The sequence below is a fragment of the Rosa chinensis genome, chromosome 1 (genome assembly GCF_002994745.2).
Source record: "Rosa chinensis cultivar Old Blush chromosome 1, RchiOBHm-V2, whole genome shotgun sequence".
Classification (NCBI taxonomy): Eukaryota; Viridiplantae; Streptophyta; class Magnoliopsida; order Rosales; family Rosaceae; genus Rosa; species Rosa chinensis.
In genome coordinates, this window is record NC_037088.1 from 19046124 (window position 1) to 19057368 (window position 11245).

The following is an 11245-nucleotide window of genomic DNA, read 5'->3' on the forward strand; positions in this document are numbered from 1 at the left end:
TACTGTACTCATCAAACCCGCAGATTGCTATAGTAAGATTAATATTGCCGTCCCCCTCAATCTCTTCTCTTCACCTAACTTTGACTTCTTGGTCCGCTACTGCTAACGGTAAATTATTGCAAGAAGTTCTATGCATGTGAGTGTGTCTATATATATATATTCTCTAACGTAGAAGTTCTTTGAATACCTTCTCTAATGTTTGTCCTTCCTCCTTACTAGATCGATCGAGTAGAGAAAATGTTTCCAGATATCCAAATTCCTTCCCTTAATTATCATGATGATCTTCCTCTCTTTACCTCTCTAGTTGTCCTAGTGATCCTAGTTCTTCTGAATCGGCAGTGGAAGAAGAGGAGCCATACTAGTCTAATTGATGATGGTATTCTTTGGTTGCCCCCAGGGCCATGGAAGCTACCTCTTATCGGAAACTTGCATCAGTTAGCTTTGGCTGCTGGTTCTTTACCACATCATTTCTTAACAGACTTGGCCAAGAAATATGGTCCTATGATGCACCTCAAACTTGGACAAGTATCAGCCATCGTCATATCATCACCTGACTTAGCCAAGCAAGCGGTGAAGATTTTCTCAGACCGACCAGCTGGTTTTCTTGCTGTGGAAATCATGTCTTATAATTATTCAGGCATAGTTGCTAGTCCTTGTAATGATTACTGGAGAGAAATGCGCAAGGTTTGTGCCTTGGAGCTCCTAAGTGCAAAGCGTGTGCAGTCGTTTTCATCATTGAGAGAAGAAGAGACATGGAATCTTGTTCAGTCAATTACTCAATTGTCACAGCCAATCAACCTTAGCGAGATGATTTTCTCCACTGTAAACAGCATTATTGCTCGTGCAGCCTTAGGAAAAAAATGCAAACACCAACAAGAGTTTACATCATTGATCCGCGAAACGATTAGGCTTACTACAGGCTTTGGTGTGCCAGATCTGTTCCCTTCACTCCAATTCCTCAATCATGTCACAGGGACCAAGTCTGCCGTTGAAAGATTGCATGGAAAGATGGACATGATTCTTGTTGATATTATCAATGATCACAAACAAGTACTAAAGAGCCAGAGGGCATCCGGTGAAGATCATCAACACGAAGATCAAGATCTGGTCGACGTGCTTCTACAACTTCAAGAGTCTGGTGAACTTCAATTCCAACTCACAGCCAACCATGTCAAAGCTGTAATCTTGGTAAGAAAGTAGTTAGCACCTAACGAAACTAAGGTCAATTTATTACTTCAACTTAGCTGAACAAACCTTTTCTAATTTCTAGGATATTTACTCTGCTGGAAGTGAGACTTCAGCAACTACTATAGAGTGGACAATGGCGGAACTTATGAAAAATCCAAGAGTAATGGAGAAAGCACAGGTCGAGATACGCCAAGTTGTTGCAGGAAAGAAGAAAATTCAAGAGGCAGACATTAAGAAACTAGACTACTTGAAGTTGGTAGTAAAAGAAACGCTACGACTGCACCCTCCTATTCCCTTAATCCTAAGACAGGCAAACAAAAGATGCAAAGTCAGTGGATATGATGTACCGTCTGGAGCCAGGGTCTTGGTCAATGCTTGGGCATTAGGAAGAGACCCGAAACATTGGGGCACCAATGCTGATTGCTTTGAGCCTGAGAGGTTTCAAGGTTCTTCCATTGATTTTAAAGGGTCCGACTTTGAATTCATTCCATTTGGAGCTGGTAAGAGACTGTGTCCAGGCATCTCATTTGGAATTGCTGCTATTGAGATTGCACTTTCTCAGTTGCTCAACTACTTCAACTGGAAACTCCCAAATGGGACAAACCCACAAGAGCTTGACATGACTGAATCTATGGGATTGAGCACTAGGAAGAAAAACGAATTGAAAGTGATTGCAATTCCTTTCTTTCCATAATGCTATTGGGTCAATTAATGCTACTGGAAACGCGAGTTAGAAGTCTTAGCCTCTTTCTTTTCGTTCTACCCCACTGTTGCCAAGCAGGGGATGGCAATAACTAAAAGCCTATAATTTTAGATTGAATCCTTTGTTTATTCTCATGTGTTTGGTAGCTGTATATTGAGATATCTTTTATATTTGAAATGTACTAAGTACTAGTGTTGCTTTATGAGCTTAGTTGAATTAGCAGATACCCATAACATGGAGTGAAAGAATGAAACATATATATCAGTTTTGCATTTAACATTAAGTTGGAAGAAATGACCATCTAAACTGAACAATAAACAGCTTGTTGCTGGATGCATCTGCTTGTTCCATTGAGGCCAGAACACTTCATGATCTTTTCTGGGGTGGAGGCCGGGATGGAGAAAGCCTAAATTATTTGGGGAGGCTTTTGATGCAGTTGAGATCAGAGTTTCTTGGTGAGTCCCCTACATTAAGTCAGAGCTCATGGTTAGGGGTATAATCTATAAATTAGTTTATTCACATACCAAAAGAAAAAGAAAAAAGTGTATGATTCACAAAACAAAGAGTTATAGTTCTTTCCTGTAATTGTTATTGTTCCTTCAGAATAAAAAGTGGAATTCATGCATATGTAATAGGCCACTTTGTAGCTTCATGAACGAGACTGTGGTATGTAGGATTGGGATTTGGTTAGGTTCACATTTTCCTGGGTTAAAGTTATAATAATCTCAATCTTGGTGTCCATCACTGTGCTAAATTGTTGATTTGACAGCTAAGTTAAGGTGAATAAACCTGTTTGAACCTAAAATTAACATTTTTTCCCGATAAGGGGGACTCGAAGAAATCCGGGCCAATATCTGTGGCCCAAGCGATATATTTTCGACAAGTTCGGAATATATTGTTTAGAGACTAAATAAAACCTACTTGGAGGCCAAGCAATCTTGAAGCAAATCTGGATATTCCTTGATATATTATTAATTATTAAATATTTAATAATTAATGGTAATTTGTTTGCTTAATTACCAAGATTATGCAAGAGAGAACAATAACATCAGCCATGCGAACAGTAAATATTCCCATACAATTAATACATTCGCGAAAGGACGTGGCCTATGAATAGTCTATACTGCCATGCAATGAAGGAGTAGGTTGGACTTGGAACATATGGAAGCATGCGGTCAAAAAGGAACATATATATATATATATATGGTGATTCGTGCATGGTTCAATTGAGGAAGGGACCATGGACAAGAACCATGCAAGGAAGGTTTCCCATGCAATTAAACATGGCGAACGTGTTGTCCTCCTCTACCCATATTCAAGATTACTGATGCAATTAAGGCCTTTTGGTTGGTCAATTAAATAAGGAATATATTTGCAAGACATGTATAGCGAACAGTTTGCCTCCAAGATGATTACGTCCAGGATTGCCAGAGGCAATTAACCTTGCCTACATTCTAGTTACGACAGAGGATGCCTACGATAGTTATCAAGACTATTAAGTGTTTTGATTTTATTCAAGGCCAATAACTGTGGCCTAAAATATAGTATTTCATTCCTTTTAGGAAGGAGAATCTGCAACAGCCTATATATAGAGGCTAAAACAGAATAACGAAAACACACAACTCTCCAATCAATCCCAACGATTATCAAAGTCTCTCCAAAGCAAACCTACCTTCAACCTAGTTGAAAACCAACGAAGTAAGGGTAACGCTCTCGCAACCCAGTGAAGCCAAAGTCACGCTTTAGCAAAACTCGTGCTTTCTCCTACTTCCCGGTGATTGCTCTGCTTAACCTACAACGTTAAGTATCGACTCAGTGACGCAAGAGATCACACCACAAGTCCTTACCAGTAAGACAAGAAGTCCTTTTCCAAAAGGCAAAAGAAAAGAACCTGGTAACGAGGTTGGTGCTCTCCTCGTCCACAACGTTTGATTCAGAAGTTAGGTCAAGGGATGCCCTGACGACTGCACCCCAATGTGTTGGCACGCCTGCGCACTCAAAAGAGACTGTTTACACGCCAGACTGGTTTTGAAGCCAAACATTTTGGCACGCCCAGTGGGACCGCACTAGAGTTTTTTTTTGTTTGCCATCATTGGGATGCCAGAGGAAAATCTTTACCAAAAGAAATTCTTGAAGTCATGCCCGTTTTTCTAAGAAGAAGTGCAAATTCCTAAACTTCCCAAAGAGCAAGACCTCCAGTTACAGGCCTCATGAGAATGCTACTTGTCGTGGTCTTTCTAAGGAAGAAGACATTATTGTCAAGCCTGCTGAGGCTGTTGACACTTCTGCTTCCACCGATGCGCCCCATCTTGGCGACACCACGGTGGATGACGAGTTCGATCCTATCCCCATCCCAGAAGATGGAGGCTGCATATGGAGGAAAGGATCAACGAGATTGTTCTTCTAGCAAGAAAGTTGTCTCTGAACAAACTTATGATTTCTCCACTAATCAAGCCAAATACGTGGATATTGATCAGATGCATGGGGGGCAAGGTACTGCCCATGTTCACTCCCTTGATAACCAAAAGCAGATGTATAACCAATTTAATTATGATTTTGCTAGTGGACGTTATCTTGGTCAAAAACGTGATCAAAGTGGTCCACTCAATTATCAATCAAGATAACATATTGCTGCTAAACGTCAGCATGACCATGAAGCACTTGATTATCAATTAAGACATCGCCCACTTAATTATCAATCTAGCCTTGGCCATGCAGCCCATGCTACTGGACGTCGGGAGGGAGGTTGATTAAAAGTTTCACAATATAGATTTTCCTTGATTAGTTTTTAGAAAACCTAGAAATGTTACATCAGAGTTGTAAGTATGTATCTTGTAGTGGTTAGACTTTCTTATTAGCTAATTATCTTGTATCAGTAATCGTGGTAAGTGGAATTTTATAATGGCTGATCATCTTCTTTTTGTATCACTTTACCTTGGGACTAACTTGGTTAGCGTTGGTATAAAGGTGTGAATGAGAAGATAGAGTCAGTAATCTAGAACTCATCTATGAATATTCCTTTCTGATTTAGGTTTTTTTTTCCTATTTTATTTTTAATTAGTTTGGATATTTGGATCCTTTTTGTTATGTAACTATGAACTTCATTTGATTTCAGTTAGTTGTTAATTCAGTTAAAAAGAAAGGAATTGATAAATGTTATACGACTTGAATGCAGTCATACTAGCCGCAGCAAAGCGCGGGGCTCTATAACTAATGTCAATGGGGACTGATAGTACTACGTGGGGAAGAAGCCACTTAGGAGCATCGGAGGCATGTCCGATGCTCTCTCCATTGCTTCAGATCTTGGTTTCTCAGTCGCCACTGCTCCGACTCCAATAAAAACCCCAACTTTTACTGTCTACCATGTCCAATTTTACTTCTTTGCTCACATTGGGTCAGAATTAGCTCAATCTGATTTGTTACCCCTTACACTTCCACATTTCTGAGCTTAATTTTGAACACCCCATTGAAAAAAGAACAATGCTTTGACTAATGGTTAATTGTGTTGATTTTGGTTAATTGTAATGTGGATGATTAGTGCTTGGAGAGTCAATTAGGATCAGTTATTGTTTTGATGCAGGAAGAGCTTCAGAACTGGTCAAGTAGTACTGGTGAGAAAGGTGATGACTTGATAAGGGTGAGGGAACTTACCAGCAGGGGCGTAACCAATCACAGGGCTGGTTGGGCTATAGCCCAAGGCAGAATCAAGGAGAAAAAGCCCCAAGTATAGGTATTGCCCATAGTACTGATAGTAACCCACTTAAAAAAAAAAATATATATATATATATATATATACACACACACACATCTAATATATCCTCAGTTCGGGACTTCCTTTAGTTCCTTACCAGCCAACATCATTCCTCTTCCTGACTTCCTCAGCTCCTCCGATCGAGGTCATCAGTTCGTCAGTTCGTAAGTTCCTCTTCCTCAGTTCCTCCAACCCGATTAGCTCCAGATCACCCACATAAAGGTACTTCTAAGTTCTAATTTCATCTCTCCCAAGCCCCATTGATGGGTTTTTCTTGCAATTAACTATGAGCTTTGAATTTCAGAGGCTTCAATTAAAGTATTCGGAAGACCGGAACTTCGTAAGAGATCATTGAATGGCAGAAATTTGAAATCTTTCCAAATCCTGTCATTCTTGTGAGTTCTCTCTTTTTATTATTTTACAACAAGTTATGCTTGTAACTTTTAATTTAAGGGGTTTTGGTTTTATGTCCTCCCCCTCCCCCCCCCCCCCCCCCCCCCCCAACGTATTTTATGTTTTGAATGATAATATTAAAGGCGCGAGGATGAGCCTCCCATTGGGTTCCAAACCTCAAAAGAAAAAAAAATGACCTTCTGTAATGCCCTGTACCTTAAAATCCTTACTAGTTATATTTTTCTTTGTCCGAGGAGTTAAGGAATTTCTTTGAGAATGTTGTAGTTCATAGAAAATCGAGTTCGTGGACATGTAGTTTGTTTAAATAAGAGTTTCTATGGAAAAGTTATGATCAAAATGGAAATTTACTATTTATGGTTATTATTTTAAAGGAAAGTGGGTAAAAAGGTGTGAGAGAGGGAGAGTGAAATCGGGAGAACCCGATTCCAGCCCCCTCCCCCTCCCCCCCCCCCCCCCCCCCCTCTCCTTCTTCCTTCTCTTTTTCTTCTCTGCGAACCCGGAACCCACTTCCGGTGAAATCACCGCCGCCGGCCACACCACCGGCCATTAGAGGATCCTCTCTTCCTCCTTTTGTATCCAAGGTAAGATTTTTGAATTGGGTAGCTTGGATTTGTGGAAAATCGGTGAGGGATTTCCAGAAAAAGGGAAAATCGGAGGTTGCTTCGATCTCCCGTTTTCCAGCGGTTTTAGGCCGGATTTCTTTGGGGTTTTGGTGGCTGGGACGATGCTAACCTTCATCCCTAACCTTTTGCAGCTCCTCTTGACTGGTGGAGGAAGAATCGAAGGTGTTGAGAAGGTGAACAGTAGTATGAACAGTAACTAACGAATTCTTGATTTTTGTTTTGGATTTTCCAGCCAAATCGTTGGAAATTGTTTGTTGTTGCAGGTATAGAAATGGTTGGGTTAGTGGTGGAGATTAATTTGAGCTTGATATTTTGGTCGGATTTGGGAGATTGATGGGGTGGTGCGTGAAGCCACGCACCGCTGGTGGTGGTGGTGGTGAGGAGGCTCTGTCAGCCCCTTCAACACCCATAAATTTAATATTTGAGTTATAATTTGTTTTGAGATTTAGTGGAAATTTGTTGTTGAATATGGTTGTTTGATGATTCTGGTTTATAAATGTTTGGGTTAAATCTCTTGGCAAAAGGCTATTATCGAATTATTTTGTTGGGAAGTTAGAGAGGAGATTGTTGATTGAAAAGGAAAAAATTTAGAAAGAATTTGGAAATTTCGGAAAGGAAATTATTTTACTTTTTGGTGGTTAATTATGGTTAAGGAAATTAAATTGACTAGTTATCAAATCGATCCTTGTGAAGGTTTAAGTTTCATTGAGGACGTGGAAATCATTAAGAAAATTCTGAAATTGAGAATTTAATCCTAAATTGGAGAATTTGGTCGTTAGAAGAATTATGTGTAATGAGTATTAATTTCCGAAGGATTAAGCATTGTTTCTCAGATTAATTCCTTATTGAGGTTAACTATATCCTGTCCATTTGCTACAGGACGTACTGATCCCTCGAGCGAGGAGGACACAGGCAGGCAGCAGGGTTAGCTGCGAGACTCATCAGTGAGTGGACTTTTGTTTTATTTAAATAATGCATGCAGCACAGTATTAAATTTATAATGGATTATTATTTGAGTAAATGTGGTTTTTGTGAAAAGAAAAGAATTTAAAGAAAGGAGTTGGCAAGGAGGCTAGTTTCGGCGCATGCGTACATTACCTAGTCGGCAGTCCCCTCTAGGTAATAGTCTGGTCGGCAGTCCCCTCCGGTGAGTCATCTGGTCGGCAGTCCCCTCCAGATGATATGAGGTAGTGAGTCGGCAGTCCCCTCTAACCACCACCTCCTAAATCCGGTCGGCAGTCCCCTCCGATGCGTCATCTGGACGGCAGTCCCCTCTAGATGGCATGAGATGACTAGACAGCAGTCCTCTCTAGTCATCGAACGATGTTTCTTGAAATGATGGTTTTCAAAGGAATGAGTTGGAATTGTTTTATAAATCTCGCTGCATGTCGGTTTTTGTTAGCGAGAAATGGGAAAGCATTCAAGCATTAATTTCATAATTTATTTTAGTTTCGTCCACTCACTCTAACGGATTTTAAATGTTTTCCCCTGGGCCCTTCGTTTTTCAAATGCCCAGATTTCAGATTTGCCGAGATCGCGTCCAGGAACTTGAGGCATAGGAATCAGCGCTTCCGTTTTTGTCCGTAGGTTATTACTTAACCTACCTTGTATGATATCGGCTTAGTTGTGTATATCTGCTCTCATAACCAGTTTACTTTGGAGAATGTTAATGTTTGAGAATCTATTATCGTAGTAAAGTTAAGGTGACACTTGTGCTATCGGAATGTAATATTTTCACTTGGAATGTAAATATTGGACTATATCTAGGAGTGTGAGTTAGTTTTAAGCATGTCCAGGTTTTGTAAAATTTTGGGTAGCCCATTTTAGGGGAGGTTCTGTCGATTTTTCGGTAGGATTTCACTTAAAGTGGGTCCCACAGGCTCGTATCCGGGTTTTGGGGTGAAACTTGGGTCGGGTTCTGTCACCTTCAAGGGAGAAAAGTGAGCTATTCGAGTCTCTTTTCTGTTTTCTGTGCTGTTTTCGATTTGCTATGTATGTAAGTGTTAATCATTTTACAAAAGGGTTTCTGATCTGTGTTTTGTTTTTTGATCTGTTGAACTGACATTGTGTTGTGTTATGTTTAGTATGATAAAAATGTTTCACATTTGACACGTGAGCGAAATGGAAAAGAAGTGTGAAACTCTATCAAGTATTACTACGATCTTAAAAGATGTCATTCAGAACAAGGTGGAGTTTTTACATTTTGTTGTTGTACATTGTTAGTTTTTTTTAATGTATATGTTGAAGATTCTTCTGCTGTATGTTGGATTCCCATCACACCAGCCAAGGATTCCAGAAGAGTACCAAGGGTTTCTGATTGTGTAACTCCACCTCGCTGGAAATTTGAACCAAGCTTTGATGACTTGGCTATCAAAAGCTCAAGAAGGTCAGATATCAAGCATCAAGAAGCAGAGGATGAAAGTGAGCTGGACGGCTCTAGCCATAGGAGATTGTCTTGGCCTCCTTCAGTTGAAAATGCTGCTACTTAAGGAGCTGATTTTTGTTGTGAGCCAGTGTATGTTTTGATGTGAAATAGGTCATGCATAGTAATATAACGCAGCAGCCTGTGGATACACTTCCTATATTGATCATACTCCTTATAGTGCTGAACTTGAAAAACATTAGTTTGTGCAGTAATACATTTGATTCTATTATATTGCGAGTAGTGCCAAAGTAAATAAAGGGTTAGCTTTGTTTCAAAAGAAAAAGCGTTAAGATGTGGTTATGCTCTCAAAACTTCATGAAGACACCTGCAGTGGAATCCCCCAGTACCAAAATTTGGCACTTTCATTGTTAGGCATTATATATAGCTTGGTTCCTTCATGCACTGGTTTCTTTGCCTATTGATTTCTGGCTTCTTTCTGTTTGGTTTATAAGTTCTTTTGATTTCTCAGTTCTTCGTTATTTTAGCGACACTGCTAATATAACGAGCAAGTGTAATGTAATCAAATGTTGAAAAACAAGCTAATATAAGTATAACGACCCATCTGGGTGAAGTGGATCAGGGGTTGGTTCCGGATAACGGGCTTGGAATTGGTAGGCTTGCAGTTAGGGTTTGGGCCCCTAGTTTACTTCAGACTTTTCCTTAGTCTGCCATTTCTTGGTCTTTTTTTTTTTGGACCTATAATTTTTATTTTGTTTTAGAGAAACTGAATTTGAGAGGAATTTGCTGTGTATTCTCATTGATAATAGGGGCCTCTTTATATAGAGGATTACAATGCATAGAATCTCAATCATACAAGGAAAGTAATTCTACATTGAATAGGATTCTAGATCCTTCTAATTAAATCCTATTACCACTAGGTCAAGTAACCTAGAGTTTGGGCTAAACACAAATTAGGTTTTCCTTGAACACTCCCCCTTGTGTTGCCCAAACGCGGTGCTTCTCTCGTTGCCTCATTAAAAACCTTGCCGAGTAACAAAAACCCAGTGGGACAAAAATAACCTCGGTCGAAGGGGAAAAAGAGCACAACACACCCTTCACGTTTTGAGGTGAACATGTAGACATCTCCCCCTCTGCGCCTCCCCCTGATGACTACGATCATGGGAGTTCAGATAATTTCTGCAAGCCAATTCTTGCCACATGTTTCTCGAACGTGGATTTGGGCAATGACTTAGTAAACAAGTCTGCCTCACTGTCCTCAGATTGAATCTAGTTCACTTTGATCTCGAGGAGTATCTGTTGTTGCTGATTATGCTTGGTGTTATCGCTTTTGATGTAGCCTTGCCTCATTCGTTCAAAATAAGTAGCATTATCCTAAATACTCGTAGGCTCATCTGTGGTAGACTTCAGACCACAATTGTTCGAACATGCGTAACTATGGATCCAATCCATATTCATTCACGAACCACTTCATGAAGAGCGATGATCTCTGCATTGTTCGAAGATATAGCGACTAGGGTCTATTCTGTCGACCTCCAAGATGTCACGGTCTTTTCCCATGGTGAACACTTAACCGGATTGGGAGTGACCATTGTGTGGGTTAGAGAGATACCCAACATCAGCAAAACCTTCCAAAACACATGTCGTTTTGGGATGGGGATAGAGAACGCATGCCAGCGTTGGCGGCGTTTCTGGTGTGTGATGGGTCCAAATCCATCATCTCTCTATAGGGATAGAACAAGCCTATATCATTCATACATCTCAAGTATCTAAAGATATCTTTTATACCAATCCAATGGCGTTGCGTTGGCGCAGAGCTATATCTAGCTAACAAGTTCACAACATATGAGATGTCCAGTCTTGTGCATTGGGATAAGTACAATAATGCGCCTATTGTACTAAGTAAGGCACTTCTGCCTCTAGCACATCTTCGTCATCATCCTTTCGACGAAGAGGATCCTTTTCAGGATCAAGACTACGGACGATCATGGGGGTGCTTGAAGGCTTGACCTTGTCAAAATGCCTAAGCGTCTATCGACACGATGCTCAAGTTCCAAACAGAGACATAATCGTGTTCTCCCAAAATCCTTCATCTCAAACTCGGATTTCAAGTGTTCAGCGGTTTCCCTTAACTCTTTAAGGGCTTCTAATGAAGATCATGTCCAACATGAACCGCAATAGAA

The 11245-nt window shown here is 40.3% G+C and overlaps 2 protein-coding genes across 2 annotated transcripts; both read left to right on the forward strand.

Annotated features, from left to right (window-relative positions):
• The first annotated feature begins 203 nt into the window (after positions 1-203).
• LOC112182387 (desmethyl-deoxy-podophyllotoxin synthase) lies at positions 204-2101 on the forward strand. The gene is made up of 2 exons (XM_024320879.2): positions 204-1188; positions 1271-2101. The coding sequence occupies exons 1-2, from the start codon at positions 238-240 to the stop codon at positions 1880-1882; spliced, it is 1563 nt and encodes a 520-aa protein (XP_024176647.1). The 5' UTR covers positions 204-237; the 3' UTR covers positions 1883-2101.
• Positions 2102-4251: 2150 nt separating this feature from the next.
• LOC121053149 (mulatexin-like) lies at positions 4252-8129 on the forward strand. The gene is made up of 4 exons (XM_040519694.1): positions 4252-4384; positions 6486-6637; positions 6811-6852; positions 7559-8129. The coding sequence occupies exons 1-4, from the start codon at positions 4252-4254 to the stop codon at positions 7625-7627; spliced, it is 396 nt and encodes a 131-aa protein (XP_040375628.1). The 3' UTR covers positions 7628-8129.
• The last annotated feature ends 3116 nt before the right edge of the window (positions 8130-11245 follow it).